Source organism: Salvia hispanica, chromosome 5, assembly GCF_029641045.1.
Source record: "Salvia hispanica isolate PSC_SH4W2 chromosome 5, Shi_PSC_v1, whole genome shotgun sequence".
NCBI classification, from domain to species: Eukaryota; Viridiplantae; Streptophyta; class Magnoliopsida; order Lamiales; family Lamiaceae; genus Salvia; species Salvia hispanica.
Window position 1 is genome coordinate 29,238,404 of NC_142696.1, and position 22,943 is coordinate 29,261,346.

General features: G+C 34.7%; 1 protein-coding gene across 2 annotated transcripts; it reads left to right on the forward strand.

Moving 5' to 3' along the window:
- Window positions 1-15,548: 15,548 nt before the first annotated feature.
- LOC125188702 (3-oxoacyl-[acyl-carrier-protein] synthase II, chloroplastic-like) lies at window positions 15,549-22,353 on the forward strand. Of its 2 annotated transcripts, XM_048085708.2 has the most exons (14): window positions 15,550-16,095; window positions 16,687-16,892; window positions 16,982-17,185; window positions 17,779-17,889; window positions 17,978-18,073; window positions 18,235-18,280; window positions 18,351-18,430; window positions 18,976-19,044; window positions 19,149-19,233; window positions 20,019-20,173; window positions 20,268-20,348; window positions 21,271-21,330; window positions 21,777-21,940; window positions 22,170-22,353. In XM_048085708.2, exons 1-13 carry the CDS (start codon window positions 15,789-15,791, stop codon window positions 21,891-21,893), a joined length of 1,617 nt encoding a protein of 538 aa, XP_047941665.1. In that variant the 5' UTR covers window positions 15,550-15,788; the 3' UTR covers window positions 21,894-21,940; window positions 22,170-22,353. The 2 variants fall into 2 exon arrangements, 1 of the variants encoding a protein (XP_047941665.1); XR_007170767.2 differs by lacking the exons at window positions 21,271-21,330; window positions 21,777-21,940; window positions 22,170-22,353 and having other exon boundaries at window positions 15,549-16,095; window positions 19,979-20,173.
- Window positions 22,354-22,943: the final 590 nt, after the last annotated feature.

Genomic DNA, 22,943 nt, shown 5'->3' on the forward strand with positions numbered 1-22,943 from the left:
TTCATTTGATTTGGAGTTATATACTACTCCTAGTTGCATGATTGTTTTAATTTTTATTTTTATTTTTATTTTTATTTTTGAGAACATCGTCACTGAACCTCAATTATTGAACCGCTTTATTCTATTGTTATTATATTTAATAGATCCATTCAGTCCGTCCCAAGTTTGAGTAATTTCTCAAAACATTCATCAACTCTTATATTTATTTTATTCCATCACTATCTTTATATTTTCTTATTTTATTCTTACTCATATTTTTCAATACAATTTCTTAATATTTGTCCCTAAAAATTTTAAGTTAACTTAATTGGGATAGAAATACAGTACTTCTTTTGTTCCACGAAATTATTTTATCATTTAGATACATTTCATAATAGATAAATAATTTCATTTTCCTTTAGTAAAAATAACATATTTTTTTTCACTAACTTTATTTTTTCTTATTATTTTTATTTTTTATTTACTTTTTCATAAATTAAGTGCTAAAAAAAACACTCATTCACAAGGAGCGGAGGAGTATACTCCCTTCGCCCGGATAATTAGGATCACTTTAACTGGACACGTTTTAAGAATTGTAATGAAAAGTGGGTTGAAAAAGTTAGTAGAATGTGAGTCCTATCTTTATATATTAGTTTTATAATAAAATGTGAGTAGGAATGAGTTAGTGGAATATATACCACTACCAAAAATAGTAAAAGTGAAATTAGACAAATTATGTGGGACGAACCGAAATGAAAAATTGAAAAGAATTATCGGACGGAGAGTGTATTTTTTTTACATAATGTCACTTGTCAGTGGACAATATTTTAAGAGACGTCTCTGTCCCAATCGACGTGACTGGCCCACGTCGCAGTCTTCTGACACAGCTTAAGATTCCGGCAATGTGACATCGCCAGCGGCGGACACGCGGCATTCCGTGAGAGGCGTTGCTATTATTACATAGTGGGGCCGGATCTCCATATTTATTTATTTTTCCCGTTGGGCTTTTTGATAAAGCCCATTTGTGGTGGGGCCTGGGTTGCATCTGTGGGGCCGGGGTGATGCATTTTGTATGGTGCCGCTGAAATCATACTCACAGTCTTGAGCTGTTTCGTATGGAATGACGATTCCACCCTCCGGTTTTGATCTTTACCAAACAAATCCAACTACTCTTTAAAGATATTATTCTTTTGCCTAAAAAAAAAAATTGGTGTTGGGGGAGATCTTTATTTTTTTATTGTATCGAAAAAATTATTGCGAGAATCGCAATTATTTCTCCACAGAGAAAATGTTTCTTTTCTATTGTGTTTACTTTTTTTATAATACAATTGGAAAATAATTGTTTAATTTCTTGGTTCAGCTTTTAGCATATTAACTTTGCTATTCTTTTATAGAGATTTGATTCATATATTGATCTTCTTAAAGCTGTTCTCAGGTGTCTAAAATTCATTCGTTAATTCTTTTATGTTTGGGAAATAATTACTGTTACATTCCAATTTCACACCTTCAGCAAAATGAGTTGAAACTTAACACTATATACAGTAATGTCTTTACATTTGATTTGTTGCAAATTCAGTCTCTTTTATTTATTTTTACATGGTGACAATCATACAATCATCTAACATCATATTCTCCATGTTCACATTTTTCAAATTTTTATTTTATGACATTCACAATTTAAAATTTTATTTACTTTATTTTCATTTTAGATAGTAACTCCACACTCTAATAAATTATTACACTCATATTACACTATAAAATCAATACTTTATATAAAAATGATATTCATAATATATCAACTTTTTCTATCATTTTTTTATTCAAAAGTGAGTTAAAGTGGAACAGGGAGGGGGGTAATTCAAAAGTGATTAAAGGAATTTTAAAATCTAAGTTATCTCGAATGTTCGCCCTTTATCATAATTTCAATGTCGATCATATGAAGTTGAAATTCAACACACATTGAGAACCTTGAACTTCATAGCACCAAGTCCTACCTCAATTTTTCTATAGTCTAGTGTTCGATAATGATATTGAAAGTAAAGGATGATAACTCAAAAAATACTAATAATTCAAAAGCTCTCAATCATTTTTCATTTCTGAAATTGGATTAACAACGGACATATCAATCTATGTGTTTATAGATTCACCACACATTAAAATATTTATAATGTGTTTGAAATTCTTTAAAGATATAGTTTTGCAGTAAAATAAAAACTACTCGTAGGATTTAAACAACTTAATCCATATGTATGAAATTAGATATATGCTTAAGTTGCATTCAGTTTATGTCAATAAAGAACATTCGATATGGTCGCGCATTAAATAACAACTTATATAAGCTTAGGATTATAGTGGGTTAGGCAAAAAACTGTGATAGACTGATAGTAAAAAAATTCACTTAAAAATCTGAACTTAGAGCAATATACGTAAACTTGTAATAGTAGTTTTTTTTTAGCGTTTGCTTTTATCGTACAATATAGTCTAGTATTCACAGCAATTAAAGAGCCAGAGAATTGCGGAGTAAAAACCACGTTGCAAAGAAGTGAACTCTCTGGAAGTTTTTTCTATTTGTCCTGATAAATGGGCAACGAGGTTAATATTCTCATTTTTTTTAATCCAATAGATTCCAAACAAGTGTATTTGTAATTTTCTATTTGTGGTAATGTAATGATTGTGTGAGTGCCTGAGTGGAATTACTTGATTTGAGTCGATTGAATGCCACGAGAATATAGTAGAGGCTATAGCCCGTTGTTCTCTCCTTTACCAGCAATTGGAATCAACGGTCCTCCGCTGCTTGTCGCGATATTGGACCCCACCACACTCCAGCTTCAGACTCCCACGCGTTGCGCCACTTTTGCTTTTTTATTTTATTTTATTTACTCCTTGTCAATATTCTAAAAAAATAATAATCCCCTAGAATTCCACAATAGCTGGTTCAGTCACGCCATACCACGAAAACTTGTTCATTTCAATAATAGTTACTCCATCCGTATGCTATTAGAAGTCTCATTCATAGATATCACGGGTTTTAAGAAATGTTAAGAAAGTGGGTGAAAAAAAGTTAGTGAAATAGGGGTCACACTTGTATATATTAGTTTTAAATGAAATATGAGTGGAATGAGTTAGTGGAAGATGGAACCCTGTTACCATTTATGGTAAAAGTGAACCGGGACTTTTATTCGCGGATGGACTAAAATGGAATAACGTGACTCTTATTCGCGGACGGAGGGAGTATGCCACAACCACAAATTACATTATTTTATTAATTATTGGCAAATTTTAATTGTACTGGAACAAAACTAATTGGACAAAAATAAATAGAATGAAATGAAATGAAAAAAATAAATTGGGAATAGATATTTTATAGATAAAAAATTTTTAAAAAAAGAAAAATTCCAAAGAATTAGTGTCCGCTCCCGCTGCAGACATTCCGGCGTGCAATAGGCGTCACGGCTCCACTGCCACCACCCCATCCACATTGACACCGCCTTCCCAGCGCTCTCTCCCCCACCGCGGCTAACCACTGTAGACACTCTTAGTCACAACTAAGTTTTGGCAAAAATTTTAGATACGAAAATTGAGAAATTTTGTTGAAAGTAGAAGAGAGGAATAAAGTAAAAAATATAAAGAGAGAATAAAGCATATGATGAAATAAATTAATAATGAGTGAGTATTTTATTTTTTGTCAAAGAAGAAAATGATTCAATTTAGTTGGGACATTCCATAAAATAATACTCCACAACTCAACTTAGTTGGGACGAATGGAGTGTAATAAGTGAACCGATTAAACTATTAATTCATCATTCAATCGATCAAATCAGTGGCGGACACAGGATTTTAAAGGTGGAGTCCAAAAATAATTTTAAAGATTAAAATTAAAAAATATATAAAACTAAATAATACTTCCTTTGTCCCACTTTAGGAGGCTCGGTTATCCACTTTTAGGTGTCGCACGTTAAGAGTCACGGTTGGAAATATTTCACAAATGGTAATAGGCCCCACATTCCACTACCTTTTTTTCCACTCACATTTTATTACTCCCTTCGTCCCGGCTAAGATGACACATTGCTTAGCCGGCACGGAATTTTGGGAGTTATTGGTTAAAGTGTTTAATTAGAGAGAGAGAAGGTGGGTGTATGTATTAAAGTAGAGAGATGAAGAAAGATGAATATTTTAATAGGAGCGAGAAAAAGTAGTTGAGTGTATTAATTGGAGAGAGAAAGTTACCAAAAAAGGAAATGTGTTATCTTAGTTGGGACAAACTAAAAAGGAAAACGTGCATCTTCAGCGGGACGGAGGGAGTATAAAATAGAGTATATAAAAGTAGGATGAAAGGAGTAACTTTTTTATATTAAAGTCAAATACAATCATATCATAACATTTCCCTTTTATTCTTCGTCTTTTGGAATCGCTGTATAATAGTATTAATAGTAAAATTGAAAAAACAAATAAACACGTCCTTTTTCAATGATAAAAACTAAGCAATCAGAAATGAATTTTTGAACACTATCATTATTCAAGAGAAGAAATTTCTCTCACTTTTTCTTGCCGGTAAGTCACGATTTCGCTCACTTTTAACTCTATATACATCAATTTTTTTATAATAGAAGCGAACAATATCAAAATGAAGTATATTGTAATTGAAGAATACCTATTTCAAGTAAAAAGGAGAATTAGAGAAAGAGAAAGAAATAGGAAGAAACAGTGGTAAAGAAATTGGAAAATAGTATATTATGAACACCAAACCTAAGAGAACAGGATCAGGGCATTACTAAGGAAGCAGACAAGTGTCACAAGCAGATCAAAGCAACCAAGTACTTCACCCTCCGGCCAGATTTCTGAGGCCGCTCAAGTCGTCAGTGAAGGACTCCGTTGGGATAGTGAAACTCGGACAACAACTTTTAATCCACGATCTGATCTAAGACACCATATAAGAGCATCCGCAGCGCGGCTCGCCACCGGCTCGGTCTCGTCTCGGCATGACGGGTCGGCGGCGAGACCGCGTTGCAAAGCGCATCTCGTCCCGACGAGACGGGACGTCCCGTCGCGCGTGGCGCGTGGAAGGGGCCGGCCTCGAGCAATCTCGCCACGCGTAAGCGCCACGTGGCGCGCGCTGGCGCTAGGCGTGACGCCCACTCACCGGCCCGCGAGTGGGCGTCGTAATTATGACATCATAAGTTTTTTTTTTTAATTCAAAATTTCGAATTTTTTTTTTCAAATGGTCATTTGACCGTTCAAACGGTCAAATTTTCAAATTTTTTATTTATTTTTCTTTTATTATTCTATAAATACTCCCTTCATCTTCCATTCTTCATTCTACACACAAATGTCCGGCGATGGAAACTCCGGTGGCGGCGGCCGGTTCGACTTGAACTCGTTTGGCGATTGGGCGAACATGTACAATATTTTGGGTACTCCCGGTTCGTCGACTCCGCCGGCGTACCAAACACCACATTTTGATGTGGATGCATACTATCGTCCCTCCCCCTCCAGAGGTATGGGCAATCGCTGGGATTATCCCAAATTCCGGAGAATTTTCCGGATGAACGCACTTTGGAATACCGGCCGATAGGTGGAGGCTCTGCGAGGATCGGCGTCAATGCCGAGGAGGAAGAGGGCGACCACGAGGTTGTGGGGGACGGCAGCCGTCATCCATACAACCAAAAAGGAGACGTTGGCTCTGTACGACGCTTGGATCACCGTCTCGTACGATCCTGTCGTCGGGAATCAACAAACCAACTTGTGTTTCTGGAAAAAAGTCACCGAAGTTTACAACGCACAAAGGCCGAAGAAGACCTTTGCCCGCAACGTGAAGATGTTCCGCGGTCATTGGGACCGATGCGACGAAGATGTCAAAATTTTTTGCGCGATATACAGGGCAGAAGAGGCGAATTACCAAAGCGGAGCAAGTGGAGCCGACATTCTGAGAGCGGCGTTGCGGGTCTTTAAAGACGACGTCGGTAAAGATTTCAAGCATGTCGATGTTTGGTCGCAAGTCCACCACCTTGAAAGGTGGGCTGGCGGTGTCCAGTCGGGCGCGGGCTAGAAACGCACGAAGCACACGGCGCGTGGCCAATACTTGTCTAGTGATGGCGGCGAAGGCAACACCTCACGTGAGGGCACGCCAACCGATGATACAGGGGGGTCTTCTTCCGGTTCACGACGTCGGCCGCAAGGGACCAAGGCGGCGAAGGGGGAAAGGGAGGGGGAGGGGCCGCGACGAATCAAGCCAGGCGGGATCGGGCTCCGGCACGGGCTCGAACACCCTAATGTCCATGTACCTGCTCGCCACGATGGCTGACACTTCAAAAACGAGTCCTCCCCAATTTGAAGCCCATATGGACGGAATTGAGCATATGAAAGCTCAACTTTGTATTCGGTCTCGATCTAACTTGGGTGCACCGTCGACTTCGGGGGATGATTCACCGTCGGAGTAGTTTTTATAATTTAATTTAGAGTATTTTAATTATGTATATTTAATTTTTTTAGGATTTTAATTATGTATTTTTTATTTTTTAAGCCTTTAAATTGTAATTTTTATTTTATTTAATGAAGTATGTTTTTATTAATTGAATTTGTTTGAATTGAAAATAAAAAATGAAATTGAATGAATAGTTAAGGGATGAGATGGTTAAGAGATGGAGGAATGCATGTGCTGTCTCTCTTAGTTAAGAGATGGGCCAAAAAGTACAGTAGGGCCCATGAATAGTTAAGGGATGAGACGGTTAAGGGATGAATAAGAGATAGAGATGCGGATGGCCTAAGTCTCTTTTTCGATCTCCCAGTTTGGTTCCAATCATTGGAAAATGATTTTGTTCAGAATATTCCAAATTGATCAAGCAATGATGTAGAACATAAAGCGCCGAAACTTTTTTTTTTTTATCAATCTCGAGTAGAGGAGTATTTATCCAAGCAATGAAGCACAACATGTGTCAAAGCAATTTTAGATACAATTATCTTTATTGACTCTCCTATTTAAAATATTTTCTACACACACTAAATATTGGCAAATAATTCTAATTAGATGAATGAATATAATCACTTAGAATTTTGAATCCTATGGTATAACACATAACATATTTCACGTAACCCAAAACTTAAATATGAAATGAATACTGTTTAAATAAGAAATTTTATGTAAGCACAAATAACAAATTTTTAAAAAAGGTTATTGGTTCATAATATTACATACTTTGGCCTAATTTGGTATTCCATCCGTCCGCCATTAAATGTCTTATTTTTTCTTTTTATTAGTTCCATTGACAATTAATATCCCATTTCACTTGTATTTAGTAAGTAGGACCCTATATTCCACTAAATCATTCCACTCACATTTTATTATAAAATTTCTATATATATAAAAGTAAGCTTTATATTCCACTAACTTTTTTTATCCACTTTACTTTATAAAGTCAAATAATTTCTTAAAACTTATGTTAAACAAATATGAAACATGTAATCATGAACAAAGAGAGTATTTCCTATGAACTTGAAATTTGATCACAAAATTCATGAACTCATCCTTCTGCAGTGAATTTCCTATGAATAGCAAAAAAAAAAAGAAGGTTTTCATGAGGAATCCACTACAAAACTAAATTCATGATTTTTGTACTAATTATTTGTACAAACCCTAAATAGTCGAGAATTATTACTTGATATAAAGCCAAAGTACAATTTAATTTGTTTGTGCAAAAGTGAGTTTGTGCAAGGAAAAATTCAAAGAAAATAATTAAAGACTTCCGTTATACTTTAATAAAGACTGAAAATCGCTAAATAATTTTAAAGTCACCCAAGAAAAATAATAGAAAATCCTTTTTAAATAAAACACTAGTGACTTTGTGCCACATAATAAGAGAGTCCAAAGTTTAATTAAACATTTTAGGCCTGATTTGATCCAATTAATTAAATTATGAATTGGGCCTAGATAAATGAAATTAAAATACAAAGTCTTGGGCTCCAAGACTCTACATCTAATTACATGTTGTGTACAAGCCCAAGTAAAAATAATATCTTGAGCCTAATCTTCTTCAAATTTGACTCTAGGGACTCTCCTTTTTGGCAGACTGCCGTTAACTCCACTCCTCCCATTATCTGAAATAAATTTAATTCTTACTTCCATAGTTTCTTATTACTTGTTACTAGTTTCTTTTTTATCTGCCCGTCAATACCAGAACGTTTAATCACGTGTGAAATACCAGAATTTATTAGGAAATCAAATAATAAGTTGCTGACAGCAATGTGATAGAATTCATATGTCAGCGAATTTAGGGATTGGCAAAAATGTCATTCAAGCTATTTAGGCATTTTCGTCCAAAAAATGACTAAAAAAACTTCATTCGTAATTATATTTAACATTAGAGTCTTTCGGTACTACTTTTTTTTTTGTTAGACTCTGTAATGTCATAATCCAAAAAGTTAGGGACTTTTGAGGCGTATCAGTGTATCACTCTTAAAAGAAAAACATCCTTAGCATGGTGAATTTCGACTTCTTATTCCCAAGTCAATGGTCCATTTTGATAATAAATGTCATGAAATATCTACTTAGGATTGAGTTAATTTGTTATTAAACATGCTAATATGAGTCCCATTATTCACAAATCCAGTCTTAAAGACCGAACTAGAGATCAAATTAGGGCCCTTAGATCTAGATTTTAATGGATGAGATTAAACCATGCCTCATGAATTTCGCTACTTCATTATGTAAGCAATATACTTCAAATGAGGGGTATTTCGGTCAAATTACATCTAGGGTAAAAATTTCAACGTTGCTTCTCCTCATTCACGCTGTGCATCTTCTTTCTCATCTCTCTCACTCTCTTCTTCTCCAAATCGAAGAATACTTCTCCAAATCGAAGAATTCTTCTACAAATCGACGCATTTTCTTCTATAAAGCGACACTAATCTTCTTCTCCAAATCGACGTTCATTTCTACCACAAATCGACGCTCATTTCTACTGCAAATCAATGCTCAAACGTTGTTTCTCTGCCGAAATCGATGACTCCACAACTTCCTCTTCTACAATTGACGACATCTCAAACCTATTCAAGTCGAAATGTGATCTGTGGTTTGCACTCGAAATGTTGATACTCGCAAATCGTTTACCGAAGGTGAAACTGCCTATTTGCTTGGAGTATCTGTGGGGTTTCAATTGTGATTCGAGCATGAAGAGACATAGTAGAAGAGGAAAGCAGTCTAAGGTAAAAGATGGTTGCTTGGAGTTGTGCCTTCGATGTGTTCGTAGAAATGTTTCAAAGAATGTAGAGGTTTGATTAATTCATATACAGTGAAAACGTAGGGAAACTTGGATTTTCGTATGTATATGGCATTTGCTTGATCAAATACCGGAATGAAGTAAAACCGTAGTCCAATGAAGTAATAATGTTTTAAAATGAAGTAAAATCCTACTAGAATGAAGTAAATATCTATTCATTTTTAATTTATTATATACCAGATTGATTTGTGTTTGTTATAATTTTTGACTAACAACAGTTAGTTTTTATGTTTTACACCAGTGTTTTGTTTTATTTTCCAAATAAAGTATATGTCCAAGCCTGATCGTAGATTTGCCAATGAAGAAATAAAGGATTTGTCCAAGCTTGGTCGTAGATTTGCCAAATGCTATGTGGTTGGTCGGCATTCAAGGAATTGTGACAAAACAGATGAGAAGAAAAAATAACTATAAGTAATGAGCTGTTTTATTGATATTCTCTTGTTAGGATTTTGATTTTCTAAAAATGTTGTGGTACATTTATTTGTTTGTAATTTATTACTTCATTCAAATAGGTTTGATACTTCATTCCAGTAGTTAACCACTTCATTTTGATACTTTGTTACTTCATTCCATTTTGAATTTGAATCTGTTTAACTTTTTGCAAACTTTAAAGTGAATAGACTGTATGAAGTTTTTTTATTCATATGTTAATACTGAACCTATTCATTTAAAGAAAACTATATGTGTCTGCATTATTAAGGTATTTCCACATCCACGGTATTTATTATAATGTATTCGTATACAATGTTGTTGTTTAAATTTTTAAAGGTAAAATAAAATCTCATTTAAAAAGACACATAATAACTCTACTAACGAAGTACTTTTATGCATTTTGTTTCATTATTTGTTAACCTTCCAATCTCTTACCAAACAAAATATATAGTATATGATTAAGATTATCATGATAAGTGTTTTGTTGGACAATCATTTATCAATAGTTCTTATCTTGTTTTATGTTGACTCAAAGTAACGTACAGAAGAAATGAATTAAATCATTTACGAGATGAAGTTTATAAACCAATGATATAAAGGATTCAAGTGTAGATGAGGACAAGTGATCACTACTTCATTTATACGTGCATTTACTTCATCCAACAAATATATCACTTCATCACAATAGCTTTTTACTTCATCGAACTTCAGGTGGGTTATTACTTCAGTTCACAACCTTATTAAATGAGATTATAACTTCATCAATTAGGTTATTTAGTCAATACAGGTACGAGTCCAACTGCACACTTATACATAAACACAATTCAGTTCATATTACTTCATTACATGTGATTATAACTTTATCGAGTATGTTATTTAGTTTATTACAATTATAATTCTTTGCAAACTATGCATAAAACACAGTTCGGTTCATATTACTTTATTACTTAAGGTTATAACTTCATCATATGCATTATTTAGTTCATTACAGTTACAATTATTCGCAAACTATGCATACAATACAGTTCAGTTCATATTACTTCATTATTTAAGCTTATAACTTCATCATGTGTGTTATTTAGTTCATTACAATACTAATTCTTCACAAACTATACATACAACACAGTTCTCCATCCTTTCTTCCCCACTCTGAAAAATTCCTTCAATCTACCGCTATGATTTCCAACAAAAATCCCTCAAAATCGATCCAGATGACGATAAATTGTTCTCTAGCCCGAATCAAGCAATATATGCATTTCTTTTTCGAGCAATTCTCCCGAGTAGTATTTTATTTTCCAATGTGTAAATTTTCCAGTAATCTGCATAACAACTAAAATATACAAAACAAGAAAGAACTAACACACACGAAGATTAACACATGAAGTAACTCAAATAATGTGGATTTGACAACCAAATATGAATTAACACGCAAAGAATAAAGTAGATGTACGTATGAATAAAGTAGTGATCACTCTTCCTCGTCTGCTCCATAATATAGTTTATTACTTCAATAGATTTATTACTTCATTCCAATAGTTAATTACTTCATTCCAGTAGATTACTACTTCATTCCACTTTGAATTTGTTTAACCTTTTTACAAAATTTAACCTTTATTATAGAACTCAGTAGCATCATCAAGTTTAGGAAAAATCTGTCCTATATAGGGCTTCAGTTGGGATGGACAGTCAGGTAAGTATGACACTGATATAAAACATGCAAACTACTGTTAGTGAAAAATTAAAACAAACAATTTATGCCTACAAATTTAGTTCATTATAACAATAATTTAGTTCATTCAGCTGTGTTATTATTTCATTATAACAACAATTTAGTTCAATAAGAGTCGAATTGATGGCATACTTTAATATGCAAACAACACATCAGTTAATGATGTTACTTCATTATAATGTTTTATTACTTCATTTTTACTGTGATTTACTTCATTATTATGTATTATTACTTCATTTTTAGTAATAAAACCTACTGTATAAATAGATCATTTATATTACTTCATTATCATAACTTATTACTTCATTATATGAATTCAATACTTCATACTAACTAGATTATAGTTAATAGGAAAACAGATCATTTATATTACTTTATTATCATAATTTATTACTTCATCTTATCAATTTACTATTATTAAAAAGAATATGTAGTTCATTTTAATGTGCAAACAAGTCAGCAGCTGAGTTAAATCTTAAAACCCTAAAACCATGTAACACAGTAAATAGATAGTTCATATTTAGTATCTATTACTTCATTACAAATGCTTTATTACCTCATTTTACGAAATTACTACTTCATCAAACAGAAAAGTATGCACTGCTATTACCGCCCACATTAATTCGACTAGAGCATGTCAGCATACTTTACTAGTCTTAGAAATCATACTTTAATTTGGGGCTGATAGTTCTTTTTTCATTGTTCATATTTAATTTGGGGGTGAAGTAAACATTATAATTCATATTTATAGAATTTGGAGTCTTATTGGATGAAGTAAAAACCTAGTATAATGAAGTAGTAACTTTTTGGAATGAAGTAATAAACCTACTGGAATAAATTGTACTATTATTTTACATTAATAAAGTAAAACACCTTGTTCAATGAATTTGAAAGAAACATGTGTTGAATCATGTGAAAACCTATTGGAATGAACTAAAATCCTATATGAATTAAGTAATGACTCATTTGAATAAAGTAATAAACCTACTGGAATAAAGTAAAAATATGTTCATTTCCAATTAATTACGTAATGGATGAAATGAAGTAATACACTTACTTGAATGAAGTATAAACGTACTAGAATGAAGTAAAAATATATTCATTTTCAATTTATTACGACCTGGATTGGAGTAATAAACCTATTGAAATGAAGTAAAAACCTACTAAAATGAAGAAATACCTACTAGAAATAAGTTATGCACTGGTATTTTTCAATTTATTAGAACAATATGTTATACGTCAATATTAACAGTCATTTGGTTCTTTTTATTTCTAATATTATTCATTCATTATATATTACTTCATTTAACCAAGCTATTATTTATATCAGATAGTTCCATCAAGCTATTACTTATTTCAGATAGTTCCATCACTTCATCTATTAGTTTGTAATTTATTACTTCATTTTTTTGTTTTCTGACAATATAATGATACATTTATTTGTTTGTAATTTATTACTTCATTCCAGTAGGTTAATACTTCATTTCAGTGGTTAATTACTTCATTACATGTGATTATAACTTCATCAAGTACGTTATTTAGTTCATTACAAATATAATTTTTCGCAAACTATGCATACAACATGGTTCAATTCATATTACTTCATTACTTGATGTTATTACTCCATCAAGTGCGTTATTTAGTTCATTAAAATTATAATTCTTCAGAAACTATGCATATAATACAATATATCCATATCACTTCATTATTTAGTTCATTACAATATTAATTCGTCATACAATGCAGTTCTCCAACTGTTCTTCTCCACTCCCAAAAATTCCTTCAATCTACAATGACGCTTTCCACCAGAAATCCTTCAAAATCAAACCGGATGACGATAAATTGTTCTCGAGGCTTCTCTAGCCCGAATCAAGCAATATATGCATTTCTGTTTTGAAGAAATACTCCCAAGTAGTATTTTTATTTTGCACTGTATGCTTGCCAATAATTTGCATCACAACTAAACAATATGAAACAAGAAACAAGAAGAAACACACACAAAGATTAACACAACCAATGATATAACTCAAATGTCGTGGATTTGGCAGAATTATTTTCTCACTTTTATTCAATTCAGTCAAAAATATCAAGCCTCCTCGTGATGGAGATTTTCCAATGCTAAATTGGATAAACTAATTAAGGCTGAAAGCTGCTAAAGTGAAATATGCATAGCTCAAAACAACAGCCAATTTGGCTAGAATTCAAAAACTATAAAACAAATTAGGATTCAAACAAAAGCCCCAACGTTTCAGAGAGTGAGAGAGATAGAGTGATCAAAATTCCGATGGAAGTAATATTCAAACAAATTTCATAATATGCAAACAATCGAGAACCATAGATGTAAAACTACATCATAGTTGTTGTTTACCCTAAATCTGTGACTTAGGTGAATAACCTAGTCAAATGAAGTAATAACCTAATAAAATGAAGTAATGACCTAATTAAATGAAGTAATATAAAAATCTAAATAATGACGATTTTCACACTTCTTCCCCATTCTGGAATGCCTTCAATCAGCCTTCTCCACGCTACTCTTGCAGCTTCTTCTTCTTGGCCATCAATGACAACTCGTCCGGCATCCTCTCCAGCCCATTTCCTATGGCCCCATGACCTTATCAATTATCTCCTTTTGCATCTCCTTATTCACAATCATCCATGTGTTGAACCGATAATGTCGACGTCGTCGGAGTTGTTCTCTGTCAATTCCTCGACGATGTAATCTCGATTTCGTAATTGATCGATTTTCCGGCGGAGTGTTTGGAGGCGAGCAACTTGAGGGATCCGTAGGGAAGTCTCTGTCTGAAATAACGAGAGGAACTCCTAATTGACCGCACCAGTGACTCCAAAGATGGTGACGGAGGGGCTGTCCTTGCAGAGAGACATGCTGAAGGCTAAAGGGAATTGGGGTCGGGAATGATGAGAGAGAATTGCAAAGAGAGAAGTGGGTTGGATTTGGAAGGAAGGAAGAACTGCATATTCCGGAAATACCCTTTTACCATTTTAATTAAATAAAAAAATGAGACAATGTATAATTATTAATAACCATTAGATGTGATTAATGAGTGGATGAGATTTGGTCTCTTGTTCGGTCTTTAAGAAGGGTTCGATCACAACTCCACCCCAATATTATTGAAATATTTAATAGTGAGAAGTTAAGTACACATATGAAAATTTTAAAATCAATGTAATTTTGGAGTATTGTTTTTAGAATTTAGCCCCACTATATGTATGTGCATGCATTTGGGGAAAATTCAATTAATATTGAAATAGTAACAATTAGAGCATCCGCAATGGTCGGCTAGCCGATTCGTCGCGCTGGCCGATCGGCTAGCCGAACCATTGGAGTCGGCCAGCGCGAAATCGGCGAGCCAATCGGCGTGGGCTGGTCGATCGCTCGGCGCTGGCCGATGCGCTAGCCGATGCGCTGGCCGCCATTGTGGCGGGCCGATCGGCCAGCGATCGGCCAGCGATCGGCCAGCGCCGAATTTTGTTTTTTTTTTTTAATTCTTTTTTTTAATTTTTTTTAATTCTTTTTAAAAAAAAAAATTTTTAATTTTTTTTTTTTAATTTTTGAAAAACTATATAAACGCGATTTTCTCTATCTCTAAATTTCTGTACAAGAGTAACATCTAGCGATGGACAACAACAACTAGCCCAATACAAAATTAAGACCCCCGTTCGGCTAGCGGCAAACTATAACAGATTCAAGGCGGCTCGTGTGTGGAAGCCCGGATTTTTTTTTTATTATGTTATTTTTATGATTTTTAGTTAATGTACTTTTTTTTATTTAAATAAAATTAATGAATTTTCCCGTATATGTCTCGTAAATTTAATTCCGTATTTTAATCATAATTTTAATTCCGTAAATGTAGTATATTTTGAATTATTTTTATTGCGGCTGGCCTATGGCTAGCCTATGGCTGGCCTAAATCTGATGTGGCAGGTAGATTTTTTAGTGTTGCTGACGTGGCAGTGGAGAGAATGGCTGGCCTATTGCTGGCCTAAGTACCATTGCGTATGCTCTTATCTGGTGGGAGATGATCTGCAAAATTTTGTTTGGATGCACACGTAAACTGAAATCTGATGTGTGGACAGAAGACTCCGATATTTCTCCATTAAATATAAGTGGAAAACTTGGCGTCTGCAAATCTTCCGAAAAAAAACAAAAAAGCGTCAGTAGTTGGATCACATCAGCTCTCCTTCGCTGCCTCAGATTCAAGCCCTCTCTCGTTATTTTCACCACACTCGCCTCTGCTCATCATCACCATCACAGACCTTCCTTCTTCTGTATAAAATTATCAATTGAACTCATCAGCATACCATACACACACACACACACACATAAACACACATTTCTCCAATCCATCTCAGGGAGGATGGCGGCGTCATCGGCGGTGTGCTCCTGGCTGATGGCCGCATGCATGTCAGTCGCTTGTGGAAATGACTCCTCCGCTTCCATGCTCTCGACGACGTCGTCTCATCCCTCGCGCCTCAGCAAGTCGCCGTCGCGTCGCCGGAGAAGGCCTGCCGCCCCGCAGCTCTCCGCCATTCGTAATCTCATGACCTCCTGCTTGCCCTTCGAGCCCTGCGATCGCTTCTGCCAATCTGAATTTTTCCTTGCTTTCGGATCCAAGCCGGGGCATCGCAGACGCCGGAAATCCCTCCGACCAGCAGCTCGTTCTGGTGATTTTACTTTTTACGTTTCAATTGAATGTTTCTCTCACAGTTGAATTTCGGTGTGCTGTACTTCAATTCTGTTTATTTTATAGTATTAGAACGATTCAGATTGGGAGATTTATTGATTGGACCTGAATAATTGGGGACAGGACTTATATACGACTGTTACTCTTTTATTGTTCTTGCTTTCTTAATGAAGCAATTATTCAAAAACCTAGGACATTGTAATTTCCATCCAATAAAACGGAAGAATCATAAATTTGGTTATTATTGTTTTTTTTTTGTTTGGTTTGGCCTGGGGGAGACATAAATAGCTATTGGTGTACAGAAGAGTTAATTGTTTATGGAAGGATGGCTGATCTTTGGTTCTGGTAGATTTGACATTTGCACCTAAAATCTAAATGGTTTTTTTTTTTTACTACTTTCTTTCTCACCCCCATCCAATGCTTTTTCAGGAAATAGGAGTATGACCTAATTATATTTTTTCAGTTATGATTTCTGAGAATCCCTGCCATCTTTTTTTTGACATGCATCATAGTAGTAACACATTAGATTGCTTCTGCTTGACCGTAAGTTTAACCATCCAATACATTTTAGGAGAAGCAATGTCCATAGCCGTACATCCTATCATGGAAGTTGAGCATAAGACGAAACCTCCAACCAAGCAAAGAAGAGTGGTTGTGACAGGTATGGGTGTGGAGACGCCACTTGGTGATGATCCAGACATTTTCTACAATAACCTGCTTGAAGGAGCCAGTGGCATTAGTGTGATTGAGGCTTTTGATTGTTCCCAGTTTCCAACAGTATGTTTTGCTTGTTCTTTTTTTCATTTTTTAAAGGTTAGTGGTTTCAATTTCAACTTAAACTGATTTTTATTCGAAATTAATTTTAGAGAATTGCTGGAGAGATCAAATCTTTCTCAACTGATGGCTTGGTTGCTCCCAAACTTTCCAAGCGAATGGATAGGTTTATGCTTTACATGCTGACAGCTGGCAAGAAGGCTTTGGCTGATGGAGGAATTAATGAAGATGTCATGGAAACGTTAAACAAAGCCAGATGCGGCGTGCTGATTGGTTCGGCTATGGGTGGCATGAAGGTATGGCAAAATTAGTTGTAGAGGGTTGAGGGAAAATAGATTGCTACGCTTGCCAGGCATTGAGCTGGTTAATGCTCCTGGGTTATGAATTTGGTGTCAGTCCTCAGAAATGTGACCATATGTTGTTTCTGCTACTTATCATGTTCTCTTCAGTGACTAAGCATTGATGCAAAGACATCATTAGCACTTTCTCTAATATTATACTCCCTCCGTCCCGCCATAAGCGAGCCACTTCTTTTGGCACAAGATTTAAAGGAATTGATATTTAAAGAGTTAAAAGTGAAAGTATGAGAGAGGTAAAAGTGGAGGAGTGAAAAGAAAAGTAAGTGAGAAATAAAAGTTAGAGAAAATATTTTCTGCTTAAATAGAAATGGCTCACTGAAGGTGGGACATCCCAAAAAGGAAAGTGACTCGCTTATGGTGGGACGGAGGGAGTACCATTTTTGAGCATCTAGTTCTTTGCATGAAAGTGAGCATCTTAATTGTAGAAGTTCACTAGTGAATTAGCATTTTCTGATTGTCATAGTCGACACATTCTGCTTTGTCATCATATAATGTAGAGATAAATTTAACTCTTCCATTTTTTTGACCAGGTCTTTCATGATGCCATTGAAGCTTTACGAGTCTCATATAGAAAGATGAATCCATTTTGTGTACCATTTGCTACTACGAACATGGGTTCTGCTATGCTTGCCATGGATCTGGTTATATAACTTCCTTATTTTTTTACCATAGCAGCGTCATTAATCAGGACCTATTGAAGTCATCGTAAGCTCAATTAGTATATTACAGGGATGGATGGGTCCGAACTACTCAATATCTACTGCTTGTGCAACAAGCAACTTTTGCATATTGAATGCGGCAAACCATATCATCAGGGGTGAAGCTGTAAGTGCTGCCTTCTTATTCCAAACTTAAGAATAGTGTTTCAAATTTTAATTCCATTTTTGTTCCATAATCTTAGAAGAATCAATTGTCAAATATCAAAAATATATGCACCTACATCTTGTTCATTGTTTTACATGCTAATTCTTGCTGAGAATTTGCAGGATATGATGCTCTGTGGGGGATCAGATGCAGCAATCATCCCAATTGGTACTAGTCGTTTCTTACTTAAGGTTTCAAATGTCCTCCCGTTAGTTTCTGATCATAGACTCTGGTGCAGGATTGGGGGGATTTGTCGCTTGCAGAGCACTGTCAAAAAGGAACACTGATCCCACCAAAGCCTCACGTCCTTGGGATAATGTAATGCTCTTGATTATTTCTAACCTTAATTGGATAAATTTCATTGGAGACTAAAATGCCCTTGTGCTGCATACTCCTGTCACTATCATTATTTGTTAGGAGTGGAATCCTGCTTAAAATTATTTGAATTTTCAATAGCCAGTCTTTTGAATGAACTGTCTAAGATGTCAACTGAAAAATCTATGCTTAATATGAAAATGTTGATGACAACACAATTGTGATATTATCCACTTATTATATTATTATAGTGGCAAAGGATGATGTTATGCCCAAAGTCTTAGTCTATTGAATATATTGAATAACAAAATATTGGCATTTTTGTCACATACTATGTGATTGTGCTCTGTTCATTATTTATGATCTGGGTTTTGGTTACATGTTTCCGGAGGTTTAGATTTTATATTGATATGATTGGAAAAAACTACAGATAACAAAATACCATCAAATGGGGGCTGTGCTGCTATTATGGAAAGAACTTCATAATATAACGTCACTTATGACACAGACTGGCACTTCCCATATGAATTAATTCAGTTCTTTGACAGGGTCGTGATGGATTTGTTATGGGAGAAGGGGCTGGAGTATTGCTTCTGGAAGAACTTGAGCATGCTAAGGTGTCAAGAAATTCAACTTAGTACTAACTTTTTTATTTATATGCTAATGTGTTCCCTGGTTTGTCATTTAATCATGATCTTTCAAATTATGTATGAATGAACAGCAAAGAGGGGCAACTATATATGCTGAGTTTCTTGGTGGAAGTTTCACTTGTGATGCTTATCACATGACAGAACCTCATCCAGAAGGTGCATCCCACTTTCTTTGCTGTGATATCGAGACTAATGTGTGTCAGGCTTAGAGTTAGGGCTGATTTCTCATTTCTTTGTTAGATAGGTATGGATCTGCTTTTATGCAAGAAGGGCCTTACCCTAATCCACCTTACTGATTTTCGTAACCCAGTCATCCTTTAAGACTTTTAGCTCCATTCTAGTATGAGTTATGAAGCTTACCAAAATTTAATTTGCGAGAAAGCAGGATTTAACTTGCAGACTTTCTATACTGTACTCAAAGCGTCCGAACTTGTATGCTCCAACAAAGAAAGAAAGTGCTACAGTTTAAGAAATAAAATGATCTATAATTTAACCTTTAAGTATATGCCATATCAAAATCTAAGCACTCAGTTTAGTTCAAAATTTGTCACTTTTAGAACGATAAGAGTGAATGATGAGTTAACTATGACCTGTTTTATGGCCAAGAAGTGTTATGTTCATTAAAATTGCTTTATGGTAGCTGTATAAACATTCAATGTGCTTTCATTAACTTTCATTTCAACTAACGAGCAGTAACCCCTGGGTTGCTTTCTTGTAAAATTTATTTTAAATTTCCTTATATTGTTTCAGCGTGATCTCTTTTTTTTGCTTGTATTTGATTGATGTTTGCTGTAATTATAACTATTGCACAGGCGATGTTCTCCATTAATTCAAATAGTTGAGTTTTCCTTTTTTACTTTTTTTTTAATCAACTCTAATTATGTAATCAAAACCTGAGTAGGTATGTTGATTCTGGCACCTTTGATCATAATGAAAAACAGGAACTGGTATAATTCTCTGCATAGAGAAGGCTCTGGCTCAGTCAGGAGTTCCTAAGGAATATGTCAATTATATAAATGCACATGCAACGTCTACTCCAGCTGGTGATCTCAAGGAATATCAAGCTCTTCTACATTGCTTTGGGCAGAACCCCGAGGTTTACTCTACACACGTTTGCTCTCATTACATACTAATGTTTCAATTACTGAAGGTTTCCTGTGTAGTTTGTGCCTAATTCAGATATTTTGCAGTTGAAGGTGAACTCTACAAAATCTATGATAGGGCATTTACTTGGTGCAGCTGGTGCGGTGGAGGCTGTTGCAACTGTGCAGGTGTGTTGTGGATATCATAAGTTTGCACATTCAGAAAACAATTGTCATAATGGGCCACTTAGGGGTGTCTGCGTGTGTGTTGGTAGGGTGATATGTGGAGGGAAAGTGAGGTATTTAATTGTCTTGTGCAAATATTGTAGGGTCACTAACTTCTGTTAGGGCAAATTGGCGGAATAAACATCTAGTTTGGTCATTTTCTTCTCAATCCCGCAACTTTAAAAATAGCCAATTATATCATAATTTTTACATTTTTCTCAATTTCCCATGATCTTAGATTTGGGGAAAATTAAGTTTGATGTGGCAGATGGAAAATACACCTAATCCAGGCCACGTCTTTAATTTTATAAATTAAAACGACGTCATTTAATACACCTTGCCAGCCACATCTTTAATTTTATGCATGTACTAGCCATGTCGATTAATTAAGACATGTAGAACTCCAGAATTTTCACCATGGAATAGTTGACACAAATGTCAAAGTTATGATATAATGGCTATTTTGAATGTTTCGGGATGTACCAGTAAATGACCAAACATAATGTTTTTTCTAGCAATTTGCCCCTTCTTTTATGAAAGAAAAGTCAGGTATTTTAAAATTAGCTGAAGTTTTAGACTTTCATACTTGGCCGGTCAGTTTCTTTTCCTTCCAGGTAAGAGACCTTGGTTCTTATTGTTGATGATCTGTAATTATGTTATTCATTTGTGCTATATTCTTATGGTTTATTGAATCATAAAAAATAAATAATTATATTTCCTTTCCTTGACTCCCCGTTAATGATAGTTTCATTTCTAGAAAGTTCATGCATTGTGGTGCTTTATTTTGGGGTTGTGCGTCTTACTATTATTAGATATTTTGATTTGAATAAATATATCTATACTTAGTCCTTGCCTGAGCCCTGAAGTACATATTGTCTTCTTGTAGGCAATAAGAACTGGCTGGGTACATCCAAATATCAATCTTGAAAACCCAGATGACAGTGTGGTACGTTGTTTTGCTCTTAATCCTCAAAGTTCATGCACAAATAGAGGAATTTTCTCTTCATGTTCTGTTTTAACTATTTTCTCAGTAAAATAAAAACAATCCATGTGTTTATATTCAATTGTGGCTGAAAACTTTGGTTGCTAGATATGATTCTTAGATGAGGAGTATGTGGACAAATGTACTGTTGGCACTAAATGCACAAGATATAAGCTGATATATGCATGAATTAAACTCCCGAGTCCATTCCATCTACATTTTTTTTCAGCATCTTAATGTAGTTGTGGTTTTAGTTTAATACCAGTATTTAGATTCAAGTGCTTTATTGGCCATTGAATCTGCTTTACTTTAATGGATGACCCAACGGTGTTTCTAGTTAAGACAGTTCATGCCCCATTTTGTGTTTCTTAAAGCTAGATGCCTATATTGATGACCCGTTCTTGATCCAGGACACAAATGTACTTGTTGGACCAACGAAAGAAAGACTCGATGTAAAGGTTGCTTTGTCTAATTCTTTTGGGTTTGGTGGCCATAATTCATCAATTTTGTTCGCTCCATTCAAGTAAATTGTTTGGCGCGCTTAATTCTAAACGGAACCATGATGGCGATGGAGGTATGGAATTTGATATACTCCTACTTGTTTTCACCTCAATTCTTGAAAACCTTTTTCTGTTAAGAAGCATGCTTTGGGCAATAACTAGACACCCAAAAAGTTTAAACTACAACATCCTCCCCTTTTTCTACCAAAACCGAAATATTCTATCGCAACTCCGTGTGAAGTGCTTAATGTTTATGAATCCCTAAACACCTCTGATTGATATTTTTTTTTTGTTTTTATGAAGGTTATTGCTACGATTATTGGAAGTATGATCAGTTAGTTAGCCTCCAAACAGTAGGTGTTTTACACTTTTGCATTGACCAGATACAGAAAACAATCTCTTCTGTAACTACTAACGCTTGATTTTGATCAAAATGTAGCTACTAAAACAGAAATTCCAATCTTGTAAGTTTAAATTTTGATTTGAATTTGATGTCATCATTGATCTGATTGCAAAGGATTCTGCAGCTGCAGTTAACCGAAATTTTGTGGTGAGTCGATATTGTTAATGGTATAAAAATTCAGTGTGTTGGAGCTAAAACGATAGGTACTAGGGGAGCAATGTAGTGGGAATAATTATGAATAGTGATCGAAATATTATCGCTGAAAGCAGAATGTCTATTTAATAGCGACGTTATTTGTTTTATCTGTATCTTCGGACTTCGGTCCTTTTTTTTGTCACATTAATTATGGTGGGTGCTACAACAGAAATCAGTGCCTGTACTTGCACACGAGTAACTATGAGAATTTAGCCTAGTACTCCATTTATAATCTCATTTTAACTTAACACAAGTTTTAAGAAATTGTTTGACTTTAGAAAAAAACAGTGAATCAAATATAAACCCGACTTTTATATATTTATTTTATAATAGAATGTGAGTGTAATGAGATAGATAAATGGTAGGTCCACCCACCTAAAATAGAAAAAAGCAAATAAGGCTTTAAATCACGTACATTTTAAAATGACAAAATAAGACTTTAAATAATACTCTCTTCGTCTCGCTTTAGGAGTCCCGAT